The sequence below is a fragment of the Dama dama genome, chromosome 28 (genome assembly GCF_033118175.1).
Source record: "Dama dama isolate Ldn47 chromosome 28, ASM3311817v1, whole genome shotgun sequence".
In the NCBI taxonomy this organism is placed as follows: Eukaryota; Metazoa; Chordata; class Mammalia; order Artiodactyla; family Cervidae; genus Dama; species Dama dama.
In genome coordinates this window covers 33818847-33845668 of record NC_083708.1, presented here as the reverse complement: position 1 = coordinate 33845668, position 26822 = coordinate 33818847, and the positions used below count along the sequence as shown (strand labels likewise).

The 26822-nt window shown below is 39.1% G+C and overlaps 1 protein-coding gene across 2 annotated transcripts in view; it reads right to left on the bottom strand.

The window, feature by feature from the left end:
* The window catches only part of FRK (fyn related Src family tyrosine kinase), a 98576-nt gene that overhangs the window by 20217 nt on the left and 51537 nt on the right, over positions 1-26822 (bottom strand). For both annotated transcript variants that reach the window (XM_061131932.1, XM_061131933.1), the window contains exon 2: positions 18794-18915. In XM_061131932.1, the coding sequence (XP_060987915.1) occupies positions 18794-18915 (122 nt within the window). The remainder of the gene's footprint in view (positions 1-18793; positions 18916-26822) is intronic.

Here is a 26822-nt window from a genome sequence, read left to right as displayed (position 1 = left end):
AGTGAAGGACAGGGAAGCCTGGCATGTTGCAGTCTGTGGGGTGGCAAAGAGCCGGACATGCCTTAGCAACTGAGCAACAACAGCAACAAATTTTACGAATATCAGTACTTTGAAGTCAAGACTTCCCCGGAATTTTATTTTTAAATAAAGGCAAACAAACATAACCCCAGCATATAAATACAATTAAAAGACAATCATTCATGTTTACATCTAATTTTTTAAGTTTTGCAATAACACAGGATGTGTACTTCATCTCTCATCAACATCACAGACTATATATGTGTAGTTCATTCAAGTTTTCAGTCTAGGCAAGATTATAAGATATATATATATATACACACACACATATATATTTTAAAATTAGATCACAGAAGCCACCTAAGGTAAATTCAATACATTGGGTTAGGATGAAAGCACTTTTAATGTTATATTCCTGAGTAATCAGATCCAAAATTCATGTTGTTTTCTTAAAGTGGTTTTAATTTGTTAGTAATGAGCCCACACATTTGTAAATTGCCCATTCCTAATAAAGATTGAATTCAGACGATCTCAGAACCAAGGAAAAATGAATTTTCTATTCCTGTTCTAGTTCACCGTGATGTTTATTATTGAACCAAACCTATTCTACATTCTACAGGCTATGAGTGAATGATAATGCTCATGCCATTCTTATTGTGAATTACTGAGTTCAGACTAGTTAAAGTATTTTAGTAGTTTAACTGCAAAACATTCAAGGCTAGCTATACAATGGAATCATCTATCAACAAACTCAGGAGCAGCACAATTGAATGAATTGAGCTACTAGAAGGCCAGACATCCCAAGCTTGCGTCTTGACTCACATTTATACTATTTGACCTAGGGGAAAATGTTTCACTTGTCAACTGATTAATCTACCAGAACATGTCCAAGAATTAGGATATATTGCAGCAATGCAGGTAAGCATGTATGTGGAGTACAATAAAGGCTTATTGAACATTGAAAGAATTCAGCTATTTCTGCCCACAACCTTCTATAAGGATCATGACACTGGTCACCTGATTATTTGGCCACTTTCACAACCAAGGTAACTGATTGTGCAGAAATCCATGTGATATAGATGCAGTCTTATGATTTCAGTCTCATATGTCAGGCCCAAATGCATTTACAAGGAGTTGGTGGCAGTTATAAAAGCCCAATTTTCTCCTAATGGTGAGATCTTATTTTAGTCTCTAATCTTAGAAAAGGTGTTTGTTTACCACTGTACAAAGGAGTGAGATTTCATCAAAAAACACTTTCAAAGAGTTTTTTCCTCAATTTACCACATGACGAACTTATTCAGAACATATTAATTCTGATATTCCAAAATTAAGCTTTTAAAAGACAGAGCCTCCAGAAATTAACTTTAGAATGCAGTATAAACATTAAGTTAAAGGCTGTGTCTGTGAGACATGAAGACAACTTATTAGGCTTAGTGAAAAATATCAGTATAATGAGCAGTTTGGCATTTTACAGATAAACAAATGGTTGAATGAGCAGATTTTCATTTTTTAGCTGGTCTTCTTGTATCATCTGGGCATAGCCTTATTCCTACTGACTGATAATAATCTGCTCTCATACTGAGTAAAACAATGTGACTTAGATGATTGAGCAAATGATTGAAAATCAAGAACTCACTACTCTAATCTTATTCTGCCAGTGATTTGTTCTTTGACCTTCGGCAAAGAATTTCATTTCAGTTTCCTTATCTAGAAAATGAAAATAATGATATTATCTATATACTCTCACAGGGGTAGTTTGAGTGTCATTATTCACAAAGGATGGTAGATATTTCTAAATGTCCAATGTGTGAGTACTATATTAGAATATCAGTACTATCAAATAGCATTGTCGACAAAAGAGAACCACTTCCAAAGTAAAATTTTCCACTCTTTGCACAATAATGACTACATAACACAGTGGCTACCAAACGTATTATGTAAAGAAACTGCTATAAATTCTGTGTGAGAGAACTCCTTCACATGTAAACCCCTGTTTAGTTGGTTTCTCTTTAGTAGGTTGGTTTTTACTTTTCAAAACTATTACGCTCATGATAACACCTACTATGCCATTGCTTCAGAAATTATGTCAAGGTAGTTCTACACCAGTAAGTAAATAATATTTGAGTCATTATACTGTAGCCCCCATTAAAACAGAAGTGAAATTAATGAAAGTGAAAGTCGCTCAGTCATGTCCGACTCTTTGTGACCCCATGGACTATACAGTCCATGGAATTCTCCAGGCCAGAATACTGGAGTGGGTAGCCTTTCCCTTCTCCAGGGGATCTTCCCAACCCAGGGATTGAACCCAGGTCTCCCACATTGCAGGCAGAGTCTTTACCAGCTGAGCCACAAGGGAAGCCCAAGAATACTGGAGTGGTAGCCTATCCCTTCCCCCCCAGATCTTCCTGACCCAGGAATCAAACTGGGATCTCCTACATCGCAGGCAGATTCTTTACCAACTAAGCTATCAAGGAAGCTCCCATAAAAACAGAATCCAAAACAAACATCCATTTTGCACTGTTTTGTTCTACAGCAAACAGAGTAGAATTCCAGTACAAGTAGTTCTGAAAGAACAAAGTATTGAAACAGCTATCTCAAAATATTAAAGTGGCATCATGCAGAAGACGTGTTCTTTTTTGGTGAGAAAAAAAAAATCCACCAAAACCAAAGAGAACAAACAGATTTGACTCTTTTCATGCATAAAACTCAACTACTGGGTTGGTCCCCAAGGTCACCTGCCTCCCTGCAGGGCATACTCAGTGAGCTATGAACATCAGTCAGTAAGTCTGACTACTAAACTGCTAGGTTAAGTGAAGACTCTTTAAGAGAATATCTATATTAGGTGACTCAAACAATTTACTAAAAAAAGTTATTTGAAGGGTGGGGCATTGGAGGGAGGTTCAAGAGGGAGGGGACATATGTATACTTATGGTTGAGTCACATTGTAACAATGTAACAGAAACCAAAACAACATTGTAAACCAATTATACTCCAGTTAATAATTTTTTGAGGGAAGTGGGAGGTGGGGTTCAGGATGGGGAACACATGTAAATCATGGCTGATTCATATCAATGTACGGCAAAAACCACTACAGTATTGTAAATTAATTAGCCTCCAACTAATATAAATAAATGAAAAAAAAAAAAGAATTTTTTGAGAAAAGCTATTTGAGGATACATCTGATAGCTCTTGTGTCCTGAGATCTTCCAGCATTGTTACTGGTCCAGGAAACCCATTGATGTGCTTTTTAGTCAAAGACAATATAAACAATTATACTTACAGGCAAAAATCAACTGCCTTTTCCATATTATATAGCATAGAAATCCATGAGCCTGAACCACATCTCTGTCCAAATACTTAGAATATTTTTGAGAAAACCACTGGTCTTATACTCAAGACCTTTATGGTCTAATTCTTTATAAAGGCAGACCAATCCCCTGTCAAAGCTGGCTTTTAAATTTTCAGAACAAAATATCAATTTTATTGTTTATACCTATGATATCATATGAAGATGAGCATCACTTTCATTAATACATAATTATAGCAATCAATATTTTGTCATAATTTAATTTAAAAACATCTACCACCATTTTACATGAAAAGAGCATTTGCACCCTCTGACATTGCACAGAGCTAGACATGATGCTGATGCTGAAGCTGAAACTCCAATACTTAGGCCACCTGATGCAAAGAAATGACTCATTGGAAAAGACCCTGATGCTAGGAAGATTGAAGGTGGGAGGAGAAGGGGATGACAGAGGATGAGATGGTTGGATGGCATCACCAACTCGATGGACATGAGTTTGAGTAAGCTCCATTGGTGATGGACAGGCGTGCTGCAGTTCATGGGGTCGCAAAGAGTCAGACATGACTGAGCGACTGAACTGAACTGAACTGAAATTGCACAGAAAGTCTCTGAGAAACAATTTGACTCTTTATTCCTCTCAGGACTCTAACTTCTCACTTAGTATTACATCGGCAATAAATCACCAGGAATTTACATTCATGGATTATATTATCTCAGTTTCCTACAAAAAATTTTTCACTAGGTTAAGATTTAATGTGACATGAAAGCCAGTGCTTCTACTTTTCAAAACTTACCCTAAGGAAATAATTCAAGTATTTACATGTATTTATCTAGTTATATCTCTGCTTTGTTCCAGAAAGCTCCAAAAGCTTGCATAAATCATCAAAATAGAATAAAATTTAAGGGAAGTGGATGAAGGAAATAGGACAAAAAAGAAAGAAAAGGATGATGACTCCAGAAACAAGGCTGGTATACTGTATGTAAGGTATTCTTTAGATTTCCATTCCATTCATGTTTGCTAGATATGCACCAAAGATTTGGCTCTCTGCATTTTTGACAGCTCACAGCCGTGAGGGAAAATCATTCAGTTACCTGATTCCCTGAAGAAAATATTAATAAATTCTTATTCAAAAAAACACATGATTTCTGATACTGAAATGAGAGAAATTTCTCGCATGAGTCCTCATAAAGAAAAACACAGAAAATGTAATAAGCAATATCACCGTCAACATTCTTAAGAGTAAATACATCAACACATTGCAAAGGGCTGGTTATTAGACTGTCCACTAAGGTGAGCCAATTTCCAACTTGAAATTCAATGAAAGCATTGTATGGGAAACTAAACACTGTCCATCATCCAAAACAGGGAAAGCAATAAGTATAAGGATATTTATGCAACATTTTTATAGCATGAAATGACTGGTAAATTGCAGCAAATCTTAAAATTGAGAATTAAAGATAAAATCATAAAAATTATGTAGTAACAAGAAAAATATATAATGTGTTCAGTGTAATAAGTGGGGTAAAAAATTAAGAGTATAATTGCAAACATGAGGATACATTTGGCTGCTGCTTATTTCCTGGGGTCCTTTCCTGCTGAAGAAACCCAGCTGAGGTTCCTTGTGAAAACCGTAATTGCATGAGGGCTAAGATGATTTAATTTGCCAACAGAATAATAGTTGTGCTAGACTGGCAGATTTGTGAATATTTAACTCATTCTGTTTTTTCAAACCAACTGTAATAAAAGTATATTGAATTTAAAATAAAAGCATATACATAATGCTTCCCACTTTATAGAGAGGCAACATAATTAACCACCTGAGACAATGTCCACACATTATTCAAGACTGTCTATTAAGATACTTGATATTCTTTATATAAAGACCTCTATGAACTCATTTCTCTTTGAACTTGACACTTAAAATCATAATGCATCTCTTCTCACATAACCCAGTGAGAAGCACAATATGGTTCCATTTCTGCCTTAACTGCAAGAGAACCCCAAGCTAAAGTGATTTCTAAATTGTGATAATTATCTCCCATTAGAGGCTCAGCAAGATCTATTTCTGTTTTTTTCATTGATTTGTCTTTTTTAATGTTTAGCTGTATTTTATGTTTTTTTTAATGTTTGCTTATTTTTTTATGTTTAGCTCTGTTTCAGCAACGTAAGCCAACTTGAAAGCTTTTGTAGAAGAAAACACATTCACAAATGAAATGATATATAATCAAATAAAATGGCATATCTGCCAAACATAAGAAAGAATCTCTAATTAAATGAATTGCCCAACACTGGAACAGGCTGGTTCTCTGGGGTTTCTGGGAGGTTTAATGCTCCACTTAAAAAGTTAAAATTATAAGGGATTTCTTGGAAAAAGCAATATTAGTTTAGACAGTTTTTGCAAATTCTACTAGTCTATTAAAAAAAGGAAAAGATGATATGTGAATGGCAAGAAACTTTACATATGACTGAGTCTAAATCCCTCTTTTACTGATGAACCTAGAGTTTCAAAATAAATTGCTAGTAGTTTGCGGGGCTGGAATCCAAGTTTAGTTATCTAGGGTGTCCTACTAATGACAGTAGAAATAGTAGAAAACTTTTAAGAATTTATTTCCTGTTTCCTGTTTTGTTTCTCATTTTTTCAAGAAATAATTGACTGATTTCCTAGGAGAACGTTTGAGGGCTTTTAGAATACCACCTTTATCTTCCCTATCAAACTCACCCCAAACTCTCAGGAAGCCTTCTCAGTGATGGAGAACTCAAGCCCTGAATCCCTTTTCTCCTTCTTTGCACCCCAGCTCAGTAAGTAGCAGACATGTTAAACAGAATGAACACGAAAGTCATGGAGAAATGTGACGAAAGGCAATTGAAATACTTCGAAATGAAGTTTTACCTCCTTGGGAAAACACAAAGGACCTGCTCATGTATTAACTAATTGATTTTCATAGCAGAATACTGTCTCCTTCCATTTTTCATTGTTTTCACATATGTGAGACAACTTTTGGTCATTTGCTCATTATGTTCCTGCTGTTTATTTCAGACAAGTATTAGGTGAAGTGTACACAAGTCTGTTTAGATTTGGCTTCATTTGTCATAGCTGGTGGCAAACACAGCTCTGGTCATGTTCAAGTAAACATGTCACATAAAGACAAACCATCTCCGAGTCACAGGCTGCTTTTGGAAGGCTGGCCAACCATCTTCCTAATGCCTCTTACTAGTTCAGGTGTGAATCAGGTGAACAACCATGGATACTCAGCATGATTCACCACTATCCCCAGAAAAAGAGTCCAAAGTACATGTTTCAATGCAAGGGGGGTCAACGCCTCCATCTTCCTGTGCAAAAGGTAGTACTCTTTACGCACAAACATAAAACCGATTGTGTTTTTATTGAGCACCCGCCTTAAGCAAGCACTGTGCTAAGTGCCTTTTTATGTCGTATTTTATTTAATTCTCATACCAACCCTAAGGGATGTGGATATTTCTTCATTGTTTTACAGAGGAGAAAACAAAGTAGAGGGAGATTAAGTAAATTTCCCCTGGATACAAAGCAGGTAAATATTCATTCTATGAGTCGAAACCAGGCAACAAAATGCTGAATCCCACGCCACACACTTAATCCCTCCACCAACTGTCTCCTTCTATTGCCAAACAGCAAGTATTTTTAGCCTACTCTCACAAGTCACTGCTCACAGCTCTGGGAGCAAGTAGGCTTATGGGTACTATTTAATCCTGAGATGAGGCTAATGCCACGGAGAAGGTCTATTTCTGCAACTGACACCTTTTTAAGGGAGACGTAGGTTGAACATTCTTCCATCTAATGCTGCGATTCCACTTTTCTTATTCTTACTAGTTCTGAGTCTTCTCCGCCTACATCTTCTCCTTCTACATTGGTTCTGACCTGGACCACCACCTCAGCTTTCACAACCGTCCTTGGCAACACTGCAGACACACGGCTTCAGCTGACTGTACTAAATGTACGATGACTCCCCAGTCTCTCTCTCCAAAGCTCCTTCCAGACCCCTGTGGGCACCTCAGATGTACCAAGTCACAACTTTAATTCCCATGATCGTATTCCCCAGTGTCCTCTCCACTTGAATATTCTCTCTCAGTGAATGGCATTGCCATCCTGAGACCCAGACAGCAAAGCTAGAGATTCAGGGGTCACCCCTGATTCCTCTGCCTTCCTGATTTCTCATCTCCAACTGAGCATTATATCCTATCAACTTGTACTCCCCATTACCATCACCCTACAGCGTGTCCCCTCAGTTTCTCTCTTCTGGACCACTGCTTTCCCTGTCTCCAACATCTCTGTCCATCTTCCACAGTCACCAGAGTCACCTTCTAAAACCCAGATCTGAATTTATGATTCTCCTTTTTTTTTTCTTCTATGTATATTTTTTGTTATGATTCTCCTTTTTAAAGCTCTTCAAGTGTGCCCCATTGCCTGATGGTCATACACCTTAATGGAATTCTCTTTTGCACCCTACCCTCACGGTTTCCACACTTCTGGAAGGCACCATGATGCTTCCTCTTTCTGCGCACTTGCACGAACTGTTTACTCCAACTAGAATGTTGTTCTATTTACATATTAGAGACAAGTTCATTTTTCAAGGTCCAGCTCAGGCTCTTCTCCTCGATGAAGCCTCCAGACCTGGGCAAGCAGAGTGGCTCACTTGGTCCTTCATAGCCCACTGTTAACAGACTTCTGCTATTGAACCCATTCCACAGTGTTGCTCCTGGATATTTACACTGGACCTCTCCTACTGGCTTCTGAGCCCTTTGATAGCATTTAACTGGAGGCGCGAGTGGTAAAGAACTCGCCTGGCAGTGCAGGAGATGTAAGAGACATGGGTTCAATCCCTGGGTCAGGATGATCCCCTGGAGAAGGAAAAGGCAACCCACTTCAGTATTCTTGCCTAGAGAATTCCACGGACAGAGGAGCCTGGTGGGCTATAGTCCATAGAGTCGCAAAGAGTTAAATATGACTAAGAGACTGACCATGCATACATGTATGCATACATACACACAATTATGTGAGACATGAGGCCAGTGAATCAAACACTCTTTCTTGGCTTCTAATAGGTACAGCATCCTTCCCCATTCCATTGACTTAGGGTGTGGGTGTGTGACTTGCTATGGAGTGGGGGCAAACAACATATGACACATCCTAGCAGAAGCAGTAAAGAGTCTGAATAGTAGTCTCCTCCCCCCTTGCCCCTTCAATCTTCTGCTCTCCACCAGGAGAATGCCATACCTGGGACAGCGGCATACCTGGGACCTAGGTCCCAGAACGAAAGCTATATGGAAATGAACCTAGGCTTTCTATCTGAGACAGAATCAACCAAGCGTGACCAAGCAACATGTCACATGAGTAAACCACTGAGATTCAGGAGCAAAATCTGATTGATACAGGACATGTTAAAGAAAGCAATGTGACTTCTGAATGAGATTTAAAAGCTGCCAAAAGATCTGATTTTGGAACTAGCTATGCTCAGATCTAGTTAGGTTACCTTTGATGAGCAACTTTCTCTGTCTTGTCTCCAATTCCATCAATTACAAAGAAAGTGTCTTAAAAGTCCTTTCCAGTTCAGATTCTCTAATGTCTACCATTCTAACAAGGAAATAAATACAGCCATCATAACATTCAAATGAGGTATAGAAAAATTATGACTGCTACTTTCCAAAAGAGAAAACTGGGACACAAGCTTCAACATTTAAATAAAACCTGAAAATTCTGAAGACTCGTCCTTATGACAAAGGCACCTGCAGGGAAAGACAGTGGGCTGCATGTGGAGTAACGTGCTTGACGCTTAGGATTCTGCCCTGTCTACTGGGCAGCCCTCCCACCCAATAGCAGCTCCATTAAAGTATCCAACCCTCATTTCTTGCAATCTAAATTACCAAAACAAACACAACAAAGTGCTGGTTACACCACAAATTTCAAAGAGGAAAGAACAAAGCTAATGTCTTCTTCCTGCCGTCCCAGACAGCAATGATCATATTGTTAGTTTCAGAGTCCCATCATTAAGCCATTACACTAAGCTAGGACCATGGGACAAGCTCTCCAAAGGCTTGGGTTTGAATTTTAATGAAAATAACATGTATCTACATTGCCACCTCAGTGCCAGGCAGTGTTCTAAGCACTTTTCATGCATTAACCCATCTAATCCAAACATTAACCCCAGGAGGCAGATACTATATTTAATCTCCATTTTACTAAGAGGACTTCCCTGGTGGCTTACAGTAGAGTCTGCCTGCAAGGCCAGAGACCCGGGTTCGATCCCTGGGTCAGAAAGATCCCCCTGAGAAGGAAATGGCAACCCACTCCAGTATTCTTGCCTGGAGAATCGCATGGACAGAGGAGCCTGGCAGGTTACAGTCCATGCTGTCGCAAAGAGTTGGACATGACTGAGCAACTTTTTCTTGCTTGCTTCCTAAAGAGGAGCCTGAGGCACAAAGAGGCTAAGTGATTTGCCCAAAGCCACATTGCTCCTAAGAGAAAAAAGCCAAACCCATGCAACCAGGCTGCTGAGCTTCTTTCTGTTGACGGGAGAATCCAACTATCATTCTGATGACCTCATCTTCCCAACCTAGATAATCTCAGAATAAAATTCTGCTTCCAGATTTCTCTAAAATTTCCAATGTAAGAAAGTAATCCTCATTTCTACTCCAATCCATCATTATTCAATATAGAAAATCAAAATATTTTCCCTGATTTCAACTATTTGCTTAGTCTTGTAAAAACCAGAGTTAACACAACAAATAAGTAGATACCTTTCCTATAAAAGTGTGTCTTTTCTATTTAGTTGGCATTTCCCCTCCACTACCAACTAGAAGATACACTTCATGAGGGCAGGGACTGTCTTGTTTACCATTGTAGCCCAGCCTCATTCTGAATACCAACTGCACATAGTAGGCATTAAATAAGTATTTGATGAATGAATGAATAAATCACAAGTTCTTTAAGGCTTGGATCATCATTTTGTTCAGGATTGTACACATAAAAGATATAAAGAAAATGATGCTTACTAAAATTATATGAAAATAGAAATATAAGTTTTGCTTCTTTCCATTTATATTTTTTCCTCCATATTTTACTTCTGGCAAAAGATTTTTTAAAGTTTCTGCAGGTGAAAAGGAGATAGCCATGAGAGAGGATTTAAGGAAGGTTCCTGCCCCACTGAAACAAATAGGAAAATAAATTTAGTCTCTGCCATGGCTAGGCTTTAAGACAACAGAATACTTCCTTAATTTGTAGTTCCCGTGCCAAAGCATCTAATAACCTGATGCAAAGCATGTTTCTAAGATGCATTAGAAATGATTTCATGATTGATGCAATGCTGACAAATAGTTATAAAGTAGCTAATATACCTGTATCAGTTGAAATACACAGTTTAAAAAGTAGAGCTACCCATTTATTAAATTGGATTGTGTCTATTTCATTTACTTTGTATATCATGAACACGTCTTATGTAACTATCAGGACACGGAAAATAGATAACTTGAATCATTAAGAAAATACAAAGCTTGGTCAATTTTTTGAAATTAATAAAATTATTGCCAGTAGGATGTGGTTTTATTTATAGCACAAGTTGATAGAGATATTTTAAAATTAGAAACTTCTTTTAAACTAAAAATCAGATATCCTTCCTTTAAATTAATGAGTCGTGGAAACAGAAAATCTGAACTAAAAAACCTCATGTATTGTTTCCATAAAGGCATGCTATTTCTTGACATGCCACTAGAGGGAGCACATGCTTGACTAAAAGCCCTCCTTGGCGGCAGTTGCGAAGAGGGGGGACCAGAAAGTAGAAGTCAGCGTGGTGTTTTGGTTTTAATATAAAGGTACACATATAGCATTCAGCATTGTAGACCACATCCATGTTTGTGTAAACACCATGTGAAATATTCTCATTAGGCTTAATTTTACAGTGGTTTTTTTTTTTTTTTTTTTTTCAATAACACGTTTTCACCACTTAGACACTTTATTTAAGAATTAGGTAACCTTGGGGGAAAAAAAAAAAGGAATTAGGTAACCTTGAAATATAGGAGAAGGCAATGGCATCCCACTCCAGTACTCTTGCCTGGAAAATCCCATGGACGGAGGAGCCTGGTAGGCTGCAGTCCATGGGGTCGCTAAGAGTCAGACACGACTGAGCGACTTCACTTTCACTTTTCACTTTCATGCATTGGAGAAGGAAATGGCAACCCACTCCAGTGTTCTTGCCTGGAGAATCCCAGGGACGGGGGTGCCTGGTGGGCTGCCGTCTATGGGGTCGCACAGAGTTGGACACGACTGAAGCGACTTAGCAGCAGCAGTAGCAGCAACCTTGAAATATAAACATTTATTTAGTTATTATTTCCATGAAATATAAACTAAACTTTCTCAAGGCCGGTGGTAAGGAGGAGGAATTGGAAGGCCTGTGAGTCTCTGACTTTCATTTCCAAAGTCAAGATATCTTAGTTTTCTGTTCAATCAAAAACTCAGCACCATGTCTCAAACATTCTTCCTTATCTATACCTCTTTTTGTATTACCCTGCTCAACTCTTCGCTTAATCCTTCCCCTTTTTCCCCAGTTTGAGATCATCAAGTTCATATATTATCAAAGCCCAAGATCCAGAGAGAATTGGTTTGACACCTCAGGTGTGGCAATGTCCTACTATCCAAAAATATAATCCATATTGAATTTGGGTGCCTAGAGAAAAAAGTTTTTTGCCTGTGTATCTGTGTGTATGTGTGCGTGCATGCGTGTGTGTTCAGACATAAACACAGATATATGTACTACATAATAAAATGTTAATTTAACTTTATAGAGTAAAACATCTGAAACATAATTTATCAGTAGTAATGTTAAGAAAAGGGAGGCATAATATGATTGCTTACCAAAAAACACCACTTGCTATTATGGGCAATGATATTTGCAATTAAGTTGAACAAAACTAAATTATGACTTTAATTAAAAGGCATTTTCTAAGATGGCACCAATGTTTAAAATTTAATACATTTTATATGAGATACTGGAGTTGTTAGCATAGAATTTTCTTTCTGCACTGTGTGCACTTTTTAAAAAGCAAAACATCTCTAACCAATATCAAAATGCTCCCAGAATCCACAGACATTTCATTGCATAATAAATTGAAGGAGCACTTTTTTCCCAACCAATTATTACTTGCCCCTCCTTGGGATATACTATTGTATTTACATCCATGGCTAATAGTAATAGAATTCCTGACATTCTCTTGTGGCCACTATGTCCACATTAATTTTAAATGAAAAATAAATGGAGGCTGGGGGACTGATAATGAAACATACAGCCTTTTGCCATTGGTCAGCATTGGATTAGAATGAGTCAGCAGGTCTTAGAAAGTTTGGGAACAATAGTGGGATCTCAGCAGTTAGTGAAAAGTGAGTTTGGGTCTGAATTCTGGGCCAGGCAGAGAGATACAGGGCCACAATGCCAATGACATCCTTCTCCAGTTCTGTCTTCCCTACAAGCCTTATTACCTGGAAACAACTAATTTGTTAAGGTGAGAAGCTGTCTTTCTAAAATAAGTCTGAAACACAGCAAATAGGATTATTTGTGATCTTACATGGTCCCGACTTCAGAGGTTTAAGAAAGCGACAATGACCTTGCTTATCTTTGCTGCTGGTAGATGACAGGGTAAAGACGTGAGCGTTTGAGCATCTACCGTCTTCACAAACTGTACTGGCAACTATGGAGACAGAGAAGGAGCGTGAAACAGAAGCAATAAACGTATGTTGCTTCAGCTCAAGGAGTGTATAACCTAGTTTGAAAAGCACATTTTTACCCACAGTGAAAGAGTAATTCATAAATTTAAATGAATCTTTGAATATGTAAGTTCAGCATGAAGGATACACACAAGGTCAACATGAAAGGGTACACTTCTTCCCTAACGAAGCTGCTGTTGTTCCATTATTTTTTTAATTCCCTTCAGAATGAATTTATAAGGCATGCAGAAATATTTACCAAGTTATAAGCTCATGATATCACTCAGGTTAATCAGCCATATGATTCAGAAATTTGTTCCAGTGATTCTGGCCACTCCCAAGTATCAAAACTGCCTTTAATGAACATAATAATTGCCCCAGATATGGCCTTTCACATAAAGTGATATCCTTTCTGTAAAGGCAGTTCTGCTATTTGTGAGATACTTTGGTTCTAGAAATTCTAGTATATTTATTTTAAAAATTAAATTATGTTGCTGCAGAGACCAACCTTATATTCTCAAGAGTAGGTAGCAGGCTTCAAAGCAATCACAAAGTACTATTGTAAAAGTGCTGCACTTTCCATGGGACCTACATGTTCAATGTAATGGAGATATATCACAGTGAGTTCTCAGCTCAGCAGACACAAGTTTAAAAAGAGTTATGTCCTCCTGCAATTGCTTCAAACCCCTCTAAACTTATTTCCTTTGGTTCCCTCTTCTTTCTACTCTAAGTATTTCTTCTCATGGACTTGATCATGGCTCAGGTGACTAGTTTCCCCCAATCACAGTTACCCTAGATTATGCATTCTCCCTTATTTTACCTCATTTCTGATCAGCCACCAATTCCTGTTGGCTTTATCTTTTAAATATTTCTCACCTCCATGCCCTATCCTCTATTTGCTAAACCTCTGCCCTGATTCAAGCCATCACTGATAGAGATAAACAAGACTCTCTAGCAAAAAGCTCCAGGAGCTATTTCTAAACTGCACGATACCGGGCCCACTGGGCCTGTCCCCCCACTGCCCTCTTTGAGCAGTAAGAAGCGCTGCACCTGAATTCTACTTCTGAAGGTCCTATGGTTTCTTTTTCCACAAAAGAGGAGCTACAATTTCCCACGGTGCCAAAGCCCAGAGGAGCTGGGCTTTCCAAACCACCCTGCAAATAGCTGATATCCAAAATCAGGCTAAGAGGTGTGTGCAAGTTTCCTGATGAGAGGGACTGGCTATGGGGAAAACAGGGTCTTGCTCTAGTGGGCAGGGTCATGCTCAGTAAACCTTTAATCCAATTTGCTGATGGCTGGGCCTGTGCTCCCTCCCTGTTAGTTGTTTGGCTTGAGGCGACCCATTCCTGGAAAGGCAAACCAGTCCTGGGGTCTGCAGGCTCCACGGCAGAGCTAAAGAGGACCTCCAAGAGGACTTCTGCCAGCACAGACCTCCCAGGTCTGCTGCTGCTGCCGGTGCCCCGTCTGCAGCGACCACTACCGACCCACTCCTCCGGAGGAGCCCCTCACACGCTCACAGGCAGGCCTGGCTCAGTCTCCTGTGGGGTCACGGCTCCTTCCCCTGGCTCCTGGTATGCACAAGGTTTTGTCTGTGCCCTCCAAGAGTCTGTTTCCCCAAGTCGTGTGGAAGTGCTGTAATCAAATCCCACTGTCCTTCAAAGTCAGATTCCCTGGAGAGTCCCAGTCCCTTTGCCAGATCCTCAGGCTGGGAAGTCTGATGTGGGACCTAGAACATTTGCAACAGCGTGAGAAATTCTTTGGTATTATTGTTCTTCCCATTTGTGGGTCGCCCACCCGGTGGGTGATTTTAATGTGGCTCCGCCCTCCTACCATCTCATTGCTGCTTCTCCTATGTCCTTGGACATGGAGTATGTTTTTTGGTGAATTCCAGTATCCTTCTGTTGATGGATGTTGCAGCTAGTTGCAGTTTTGGTGTGCTCACAGGAGAAGATGAGTGAAAAAGCTGGCTTAAAACTCAACATTTAAAAAACTAGGATCATGGTACCCAGTCCCATCACTTCATAGCAAATTGATGGGGGAAAAGTGGAAACAGTGACAGATTTTATTTTCTTGGGCTCCAAAATCACTGCGGATGGTGACTGCAACCGTGAAATTAAAAGACACTTGCTCCTTGGAAGAAAATCTATGAAAAACCTAGACAGCGTATTAAAGACCAGAGATACCACTTTGCCAACAAACGTCCATATAGTCAAAGCTATTGTTTTTCCTATAGTCACATATGGACGTGAGAGTTGAACCATAAAGAAGGCTGAGGACTGAAGAATTGTTGCTGTCAAACTGTGGTGCTGGAGGAGACTCTTGAGAGTCCTTTGGACTGCAAGGAGATCAATCCAGTCAGTCCTAAAGGAAATCAACCCTGAATATCCATTAGAAGGACTTATTCTAAAGCTGAGACTTCAATACTTTGGCCACTTAATGCAAAGGACAGACTTATTGGAAGAAACCCTGATGCTGGGAAAGACTGAAGGCAGGAGAAGAAGGGGACAACACAGGATGAGATGGTTGGATGGTATCACCGGCTCAATGGACGTGAGTTCGAGCAAATTCTGGGAGTGAAGGACAGGGAAGCCTGGCGTGCTGCAATCCATGGGGTCACAAAGAGTCAGACATGGCTTAGCAACTGAACAAGAACAACAAACTCAGGCTGCTCTCGAGGGCCCTAAGGCCACTTCTGCACTTGCCCCATAAAAAAAGGAGAGGAACAGAGGGGCCGTGCGGCTTCTGGAGACAAGCAAAGCCTTAGTGCGGCTGGCTAACCATAGGTTCCCAGGCCCCACTCCTTGGATGCTGACTGACTCTGCTGTCTCACATCTGTGATTGCAGAGAGCAGTGATGATGCTTCTGTTTACGGGTCATTTCTCCCCAGAGTGAGTGAAGTCGCTCAGTCATGTCTGACTTTTGCTACCCCATGAACTGTAACCCACCAGGCTTCTCTGTCCATGGGATTTTCCAGGCAAGAATACTAGAGTGGGTTGCCATTTCCTTCTCCAGGGGATCTTCCCAATCCAGGGATTGAACCCCAGTCTCCTGCACTGCAGGCAGACTCTTTACCATCTGTGCCACTAGGGAAGCCCTTCTCCCCGGACCATTACCTATAAATTGTTCACCCGTTCTGCTTTCCACACTGCCACCACCGTTTAGTCCAAGGCACTTTCTACCTAACACCTTCTCCTATATTTGAACCTAGAGAAAAAGGTCCGTATTTCTCAGGCTGGTATACAAGGCCATGAACAGTTTAGCTCCAACTTTTCAGGCTCATTTTTGGCCATTCCTGCTCTCCTCCCTCACTGCTTTACACACACACACACACACACACACCCGTGCACTATCCTTCCCCCTTCTCACCCTCCATTCCACATAACACCAGACACATCACAACTCCGCCCATTGTCCTTGCCAGAAATAATCACTGTCACTCCGCTACCTTGTGATGTAAACTGAACACAAATGCAGCCTCTGTGAATCCTTCCTAATGCCCTCTCCTAGACTTGGCCCCTGCCCCCTCTCATCTCACGATGAGACAGCCATGTTATAACCCTCCTGAGACAGTGCCCTGCTCTCCTTGATGCCCTCAATTTAACAAAGGCCTGGCACAGAGTAGGCACTCAAACGTTTGCTCCAGAAATAGTATAAAAAATGATATCAGCTATTAGATGCATCAACCTGAATACTAGTGATGAGCCTTTTCACCTCATGCCCTCAGGGTGGTCATTTTCTTATTATCTTCAGTCTAGTATCATCTGCTCTTGAAAGGGTTTCACTGAGGATGAATCTGGATCTCCCTCTCCTTCTCTAGAGATTTTCCCATGCAGAGTTACCTAAAGTAAAATCATTATGTGCAATGCAGTGTTTTCTCTGAAAAACTCACCTGAAAGTCATTTTTTAGCCCTCAAAGTGTATTTTTTCTGAAAGTGTACCTTAAACAATAATATAAATGCTTATGGGACACCAAATCAAATTAATATTAATAGCAATAACAATAATCATTTCCTTTAAAGTAATTGATTGAAGTCAAGAAATAGCCGAACCAGTTGATATGTAGTCAGAATTTTATATTTTTCATCAGAAAAACAATTCTCTACCAATGACAAATAACAGTAAGGCCACTAAAACTACCTGTCATGCATCTAATGAAGACAGATTCTCTGGCTACCACATATAATATGTAATATCCAAAAGCACTGCTCTAATTCACAGCTAATTAGTGTCACGCCATTATGAGAGGTGTCACGGCCCTAACTCTCTCCCCAGATCAACGCAGAACTCACAAGAGATGACAGCCTTGCAAGGATCACAACAAGCCAATTAGCACCCACCCCAACCTTGGGCGGCTGCTTCTCAGCGATTGCCCCAGCATCAATAAATCACGCGTCCTCATGAAGCTCTTCTCTGACAGCTAGGAACCATTGCCGCCAGAGGAATAACGACAATACTTCAAAGGAAAACTCATGTGGGAAAGACAGAGATAGAAAAGGGATATTATTTGCCTTCTTTTAGTGCACAACCATCAGCAAAATTGAAGCCCATCAATTCAGGCTGATTAGGAGACAACTGCACTAAGAAATAAATTCATGACTGATATACCTGAAGATCGTTAGTGGTAATCAAAGTCAGCAATTGGCTTGTTCGTTCATTTGTTTGTTTGAATGTAGATATTTCAAAGACCCGTTTTCCCCATTTTTCTCCTGTATCACCCTCCTTCTGGCAAATGAGAAAATTTCCCTTTCAGCAGAACATAAAGGTCTACATTTACTTGCCCCCCAGTGAATACACAGCAATCAGATAATTTGTTTGCAAGACTCTAAATGGTTTGACTTCATTGAAAAGGAATCTATAATGATATGCTGGTCTCCAAGTAGAGCCTACAAAGCTTCCTAAATCCACAGGCAAGCGCTAGAGTATTCTCAGCACATAAGAGCCAATATCCTTGTAATTTTATTCTAAGCCTATAAAGCTGTTTTATTCCATAATATTCTACTTAGAAAGTGTTCAGAACAGTCACTGTAGCCTGGGAATTATTTAAAGAAATGACTCAAGTAATCCTACTTTTCCTGTGTTTTCCTCATGGGAATATTCTTCTTCTATATTTTTAATGCTAGGATCTAAAACTTTGAATCTAGCTTTTGACTGATGACTACCTAATATATAAGCACCTGTAATGCTTAAAGATAACTCTGAGGTTCGCTATGCTTCTTGTCTTCTAGGATATTATAAAGTAAACACATACTTGACTCTTAGCCAGAAAACTACATTTGACCAAATGTTACATGTCATGGGTTAATTAAATGCATTGGCATTCAGAATTTCAATTCATTTTCTATTTACCAGGCAAATACAAATGAAATGTTAAAAAAAAAAAAAAGGTATTATGACAAGATCAATTCTGACAAGTTTAGACTCTGCTTCTTGCTTATCATTTCTCTAGAAGGATAGGCTAGTAGATTATGCAAAAGTGCAAAAACACAGGCAGATCCATATAGTTTTCATTTCATACTTAGAGAGTATGTATTTGAAACTATTTATAGATACTACTAACCATAGATAGAAAATTTTTTTTTGCTAATTTTTATATTACTTGAGTGGATCAGTACATTTATTGTTGGTACTATTCTGAAGATAAAGAAGGCAAACTTAAAATGAACACGTCCATGTTCACACAGAAGGACATGACTACAGACTCTCAAATCCATACTTAAATCACACAAAACAATTCCCATACCTGAAAGGGCGAAATCGCCTTTCTGACTTTCACTTTCTCTGATTAGAAAAGCTCCTGTCTGATTTTCTGAATATAATAGTTGTTTTTCAGCATCTGTTCTCTTGATTGCTCCAAAGAACCACCTAAAAAGAGAGAGAGAGATAAACTTTAATTAGCCAATCAACATTCATTTTTTTTAAGGAGGAAGAAGTTTGGCAAGAAAGTATTTCCATATCATAGAGGCTTGATACTCTTCAGTGAAACTATAACAGGTATAAAGAGAAGTTGTCGATACTTGACATGATTCTTCTGGATGTCTTCAATCCTCATCAGGAGTCTTTGATACATTACAAAATAGGAATTTGGGTGATGTCCACTACGACATCCCTTCTCACACGTGCATTCTGTCTGAGAAATCCTGTATTCACTTTCTGTCAAATGCAAAGCTTCCAAGGTGGCCTTACCACCACATGGTTAAACCTGACATGCTCCATGCTCCATGCTCCAAAATTGCTCATCATCACCATCAGACTGTCCACTAACTCTCCTAACACCTCTAGGTGTTAGGAGGCAAACATTCCAATCCAGGGATTCATATATTTCACATCAAACTATGAACAGTCAAAAATGTAGTTCTCTGAGCTGTTCTTCTTCTTCTTTTTATTATTCCTTTTTGCAGCACACAGGCTTAGCTGTCCATAGCATGTGGGGTGTAGGATTTTAATTCCCCAACCAGGGATCAAACCCATGTCCCCTGATTGCAAGGCAAGATTCTTAACCACTGGACCACCAGGGAAGCCCCTCTCTGGGCTTTAATTTCGACATTTCCCCATCTCCATCGCTGTCAACTCCTCCAGTAATGTGAGATGATTTCGCAGGTTTAGAAGGAAGTTTTCATCCATGGAGTGAGTGAGTGAAAGTCACTCAGTCGTGTCTGACCCTTTGTGACCCATGGACTATATAGTCCATGGAGTCCTCCAGGCCAGAATACTGGAGTAGGTAGCCTTTCCATTCTCCAGGGGATCTTCCCAACCCAGGGATTGAACCCAGGTCTCCCACGTTGTGGTTGGATTCTTTACCAGCTGAGCCACAAGGGAAGCCCAAGAATACTGGAGTGGGTAGCCTATCCCTTCTCCAGCAGATCTTCTCAACCCAGGAATTGAACTGGGGTCTACTGCATTGCAGGTGGATTCTTTACCAACTGAGCTATCAAGGAAGCCCCTTTATCCATGGAAAGATCATATGAAAAAGATACTTCTGCCTGGGTAGTATCTTCTCAGTGTCCACTCCACTTCTTATCTTTATCCTCTTATCCATAACATTCCAGAACTACAAGAGTCAATAAATGTGAATGTGACCAACTCCAACAAAGAATTATGGATATAAATATCTGAGCCAGTTTAAAAATTATGTCAAGTCAGTAGTCACCAATATGATAAAGAGGAAACTGAGATAGCCAGCTTTTCATGAATAGACTTTCACTATGGGGTCATAATTTTGATCTTTATCATTAAAGATTTTAGGTAAAACATCTATCTTTCCAGGTTATCATCTTTTAAAATATAAGCACTCAAAAAGAAACGTAGGCTTGAGGGAAAAGATACAAGCTGAGTGAGGAACTGCAGGCTGGAAGAGGCCCTCAAAATTGGCTCCAATTGTTTGGAGAGGTCATGGGTATCAGGGAGTATGAGTGCACGAAGGGTGATATAATTAAAAGAAGAAGTGGAAGAAGTTGGGGGAAAAAAAGGCATTAAAATATAATTACCTCCAGACAAAAGTAGGATGTTTGTTTACCATTTTCCTAATCATCAAATTTCAAATTATATACTATTAACTGTATTAGCCAGGAAATGCCAGAGTATATTAGAGCAATGAACAACTCCAAAAATCTCAGTGGTTTAGAGACAACAGAGGTTTATTTTGTACTCAGCTGTACATCCACTGAAGCTCATCTGTGCTACAGCCATCTCTGTGTCTACCAAAGAATTTCCATCTCCATGCTTCCATGACTGGCCAGGAAGGCAGGACTGGAAACTGTGGCAAATCACAGGCTGGCTTCTGGAGCGTCTATTTAAAGCTTCTGCTCAAGAATGAGCCTATGGACAAATAAGTTGTATGTTCATGCCTAAATGCAAAGAGAAAATGCAATCCTATGACTTCCTTGAAGGCAGAAACCTTGGAAACACTGTGTAGACTACACTAATGACCACCACACCGATTCAATAACAGGAACCAAATTAATATCCATAGACCATTGTTTGCCCAACTGAAATTATAAAGGGCTTGAGCCTAGACAACATATTAAAAAGCAGAGACATTACTTCACCAACAAAGGTCCATCTAGTCAAGGCTATGGTTTCTCCAGTAGTCATGTATGGATGTGAGAGTTGGACTGAATATTCATTGGAAGGACTGATGCTGAAACTCCAATACTTTGACCACCTGATGCTAAGAACTGACTCATTTGAAAAGATCCCAATGATGGGAAAGATTGAAGACAGGAGGAGAAGAGGACGACAGAGGATGAGATGTTGGATAGCACAACCAACTTGATGGACATAAATTTGAGCAAGCTCCAGGAGCTGGTGATGGACAGGGAAGCCTGGCGTGCTGGAGTCCATGGGGTCTCAAAGAGTTGGCCACAAGTGAGTGACTGAACTGAACTGATTGGAAATGTTCCAAGGTGGTGATGGAATAAATTCATAGAAAAATAGAAATTTATGTTTTCCATCACTGCATAAATAAGTAAATAGAATAATGAAACATAATTAACAACACAAACAGAACCAAACATACAAATTAGTGACGAAAGTATAGATTAGTCAATAAATGATGCTGGTACCATTCATAATTCATATGAAAATATTAATTGATGCTACTTACAGCATACACAATAATTTTACATACATTAAAGACCTAATATAAAAAGCAAGCTTTAAAACATTCTGAGGATATGGGAGTAGGGAAGTTTTCCTCAACAATACAAAAAGAAGCGAAAGACATATAAGCCTTAAGAGGAAAGACTGATGATATTTATTGCATCACAATTAAAAGCTAACAACACCAAGATTGCCATGAAATAAATTTTAAATATAAGCCACAGACCTGGAAAAGGTACTTGCACAGCATATAACCAAGAATAGGATTACTATTCAGATTGTATAGAGATCAATATTCACTAAAAAAATAAATAAGTCACAGTATATACTATGACAAAAATTGACATAGTATATACTTGATAGCTGGCAGAAAAGAAAACCTAATAACCAGTAAAAAAAAAAAAAAAACAAGGACGGAAGTATAGCCTTTATCTATTGCCAGTAATTATGAATATTAAGAATATTTAAATATAAAAGTGAAATGTGATTTCACTTTTCAGGCTGGACAAAATTTAAAACTTTCACATTCAGACATTGGGAAAAATATGAAACAAGAACCTTTATACAATACTAATACTAGTGGCAAGGTAATTGGTACAATTCATTCAGAGAGCATTTGGCAATACCTGGTAAAACTGAATATTTGTATACTACTTAATTTCATTTCTAGGTTGTATACTCTATGTGCTCAAGGAAATAACAAGAACATTTACTAAAGAATTCTCACACTGAAAACTGGAAACAACCTAAATGTTCACTTCAGGGGAATTGATAACTAAACTTAATTATGCACATAAAATGGATTACTATGTGGGAGTTAAAGCAAATATATTGTTGAGGGACAAAAGGAAATTCAAGAATGATTCATAACATTATAATGCCATTTATACAAAGTTTAAGCAAACACACTAAAAAAAAACATAGATTTTTATGGATAAATGCCTATTTAGTGAAAGCTAATGTTGAAAATTCTGAAAGATATGGGAATACCAGACCACCTGATCTGCCTCTTGAGAAATCTGCATGCAGGTCAGGAAGCAACAGTTAAAACTGGACATGGAACAACAGACTGGTTCCAAATAGGAAAAGGAGTACGTCAAGGCTGTATATTGTCACCCTGCTTATTTAACTTATATGCAGAGTACATCACGAGAAACACTGGGCTGGATGAAGCACAAGCTGGAATCCAGATTGCTGGGAGAAATATCAATAACCCCAGATATGCAGATGACACCACTGTTATGGCAGAGAGTGAAGAACTAAAGAGCCTCTTGATGAAAGTGAAAGAGGAGAGTGAAAAAAAAAAAGTGAAAAAAGTTGGCTTAAAGCTCAACATTCAGATCTGGTCCCATCCCTTCATGGCAAATAGATGGGGAAATGGTGGAAACAGTGACAGACTTTATTTTGGGGGGCTCCAAAGTCACTGCAGATGGTGACTGCAGCCATGAAATTAAAAGACATCTACTCCTTGGGAGGAAAGTTATGACCAAGCTAGACAGCATATTAAAAAGCAGAGACGTTACTTTGCCAACAAAGGTCCATCTAGTCAAGACTATGGTTTTTCCAGTGGTCATGTATGGATGTGAGAGTTGGACTAGAAAGAAAGCTGAGTGCTGAAGAACTGATGCTTTTGAACTATGGTGTTGAAGAAGACTCTTGAGAGTCCCTTGGACTGCAAGGAGATCCAACCAGTCCATCCTAAAGGAGATCAGTCCTGGGTGTTCTTTGGAAGGACTGATGCTGAAGCTGAAACTCCAATACTTTGGCCACCTGACGCAAAGAACTGACTCATTTGAAAAAGCTCTGATGCTGGGAAAGATTGAAGGCAAGAGGAGAAGGGGACAACAGAGGGTGAGATGGTTGGATGGCATCACTGACTCAATGGACATGAGTTTGAGCAAGCTCTGGGAGTTGGCAATGGACAGGGATCCCTGGCGTACCACAGTCCATGGGGTCACAAAGAGTCGGACACGACTGAGTGACTGAACTGAACTGATAGTTAAAGTACTCAGGCAATTTCTTTTTAGACTCCATTTCCAGCAATGGAAAAATTTCTTCAGACAAATATTTCAAGCAAAGAAGCAACATGGATCAAATATACTGATCAATCCCATACATTTTCCTGATTTCCAGTGCATTAATTATCCAGCAACATTAAAATGTTTGGTCCAAATGTAAATATGTAAACCTCTATAATAATTATAGTTTATCTTGCAGATTAAATTCTTAGAAGTACAACTATTTCTCCTATATCTCATTTTTCTAAAGAATAAACACTCCATTCTGTAAGTTTTACATACAAACATTACATTTCTATTTTGGATAATCAAGTTTATAAAATGACGTGTTTTCTCTGCCCAATATACATATAAGCAAAGAGTTCTGTAAATCAAATGGTTAAAGATACAGTCATTTTACTACACTTGCAGAGAAGAACTTCTATCTCACCCATTCTGGACTCTTGGACAATCACTTTACAAGGCAAATCACACCAGTAAAAAAATCGATGATAATAACAATGAAATACATGAAACTATTGGGTTGGCCAAAAAGTTCGTTCAGGTCTTCCCGTACCATCTTGTGGAAAAAACCGAACAGACTTTTCGACCATCCCAATATTTAACTGGATGTATCAGCGCACTTAATATCTGGAATTTGACTTGGCTGAGCTACCATCAAGAAGTGAAGAAAATAGGGCTTCCCTGTTGGATCAAAAGAATTTGCCTTACAATGCAAGGGACACCAGTTTGATCCCTGGTCTGGTAAGATCACATGTGTATTGGAGCAACTAAGCCTGTGCATCACAGCTATTGAAGCTGTTCTCTAAAGCCTGGGAGCCTCAACTACTGTGCTCACGTTCTGCAACTACTGAAGCCCACGCGCTCCCCAACAAGAGAAGCCAGTGCAACGAGAAACCACAGGTAGAGAGTAGCCTCCACTCTTCACAACTAGAGGAAGCCCCTGTGCAGCAATGAAGACCCACCACAGCCAAAAAGCAAATAAATATTTTAATAACTGAAGAAAATGAATAAAAATAGATTTCTGGATGCAGTGGCATTATAATGCCATCTTTCATACTCAGAGGTGATGTATCTGCTATAGATTGTGATCACTAGAGCGTATGCTGTTGCATAGACTAATGGGCACTCGATAGTTCGTTCCACCCTCTGCACATGTGAAAATTGTTCCTTAATTTGTGGCCTGAGCCTCGGGCAGAACTGTCATTCTCCTCAGTTCTGCCTTCAGAGCCCTTGCCAGCCGCATTCTGGAAGAGAACATCCACCACAGCCATTTGCAGTGCTCTCTGTAAGCTGTAGTTCTTATGTGCAGCAAACAGTGAATGCCAAGAAGAAATCAAGACATCCTAAGAGGTTATAAAACATCAAAGAAGAGTCTTATAGAGCATGATCCTCAAAATGTGGGTCAGCATCGCATGGAAACTTGGAAATTTGCAGGCTTTACGTCGTACCTACTGAATCAGAAAGTCTGAAGGTGAGGCCCGGCAACCTGGGTTTTAATAACTTGTCCCCCAGTAAATCTTACACACACCAAAGACTGAGAACTACTGCGGTGCAGAAACAGTGAAGAGGTTAGAAATTTACCTAAGACATCTGAGAACAAGTTGGATTTGGCACTTACATGTGAATAACTATCCAATAAAATGACACTACACACACTCACACACATACATTTTATTGATATTTAATGAAAATAACCTTTATTACTATGCCTTATCCACCATGAAAGAGACCTTGATTAAGATTAACCAAAAAGAAGAGGAGCTCTGTGGTAACTTATAACCTTGGAGAAAAATGCTTCAATTAGATGAAAATGGAGCAAAAATTACAATTTTTTTTTTAGACAAAAGGAGTATGTAATTGAAATCTAAGATTTATTTTGCAAACATTTGAGTGTCTACTGTGTGTAAATTATATAGCCCTGACATAGAAAGATCTGCAAGACATATTGCTGGATATGAAAGGGTAAATTGCAAAGTACTAGGAATATTATAGCTTTATTTATATTCCAAAGGCCAACAAGTCAAAAATTATATGTGCTTACTTCTTTGGAGATTAGGAACAGATAAAAAATGATGACAAAGCTGCTCATGGATTGGAAGAATCAATATTGTCAAAATGGCTATTCTACCCAAAGCAATCTATAGATTCAATGCAATCCCTATCAAGCTACCAACGGTATTTTTCACAGAACTAGAACAAATAATTTCACAATTTGTATGGAAATACAAAAAACCTCGAATAGCCAAAGTAATCTTGAGAAAGAAGAATGGAACTGGAGGAATCAACCTGCCTGACTTCAGACTCTACTACAAAGCCACAGTCATCAAGACAGTATGGTACTGGCACAAAGACAGAAATATAGATCGATGGAACAGAATAGAAAGCCCAGAGTTAAATCCACGAACTTATGGACACCTTATCTTTGACAAAGGAGGCAAGGATATACAATGGAAAAAAGACAACCTCTTTAACAAGTGGTGCTGGGAAAACTGGTCAACCACTTGTAAAAGAATGAAACTAGAACACTTTCTAACACCATACACAAAAATAAACTCAAAATGGATTAAAGATCTAAATGTAAGACCAGAAACTATAAAACTCCTAGAGGAGAACATAGGCAAAACACTCTCTGACATAAACCACAGCAAGATCCTCTATGACCCACCTCCCAGAATATTGGAAATAAAAGCAAAACTAAACAAATGGGACCTAATGAAACTTAAAAGCTTTTGCACTACAAAGGAAACTATAAGTAAGGTGAAAAGACAGCCCTCAGATTGGAAGAAAATAATAGCAAATGAAGAAACAGACAAAGGATTAATCTCAAAAATATACAAGCAACTCTTGAAGCTCAATTCCAGAAAAATAAATGACCCAATCAAAAAATGGGCCAAAGAACTACACAGACATTTCTCCAAAGAAGACATACAGATGGCTAACAAACACATGAAAAGATGCTCAACATCACTCATTATTAGAGAAATGCAAATCAAAACCACAATGAGGTACCATTACATGCCAGTCAGGATGGCTGCTATCCAAAAGTCTACAAGCAATAAATGCTGGAGAGGGTGTGGAGAAAAGGGAACCCTCTTATACTGTTGGTGGGAATGCAAACTAGTACAGCCGCTATGGAGAACAAGTAAGCCG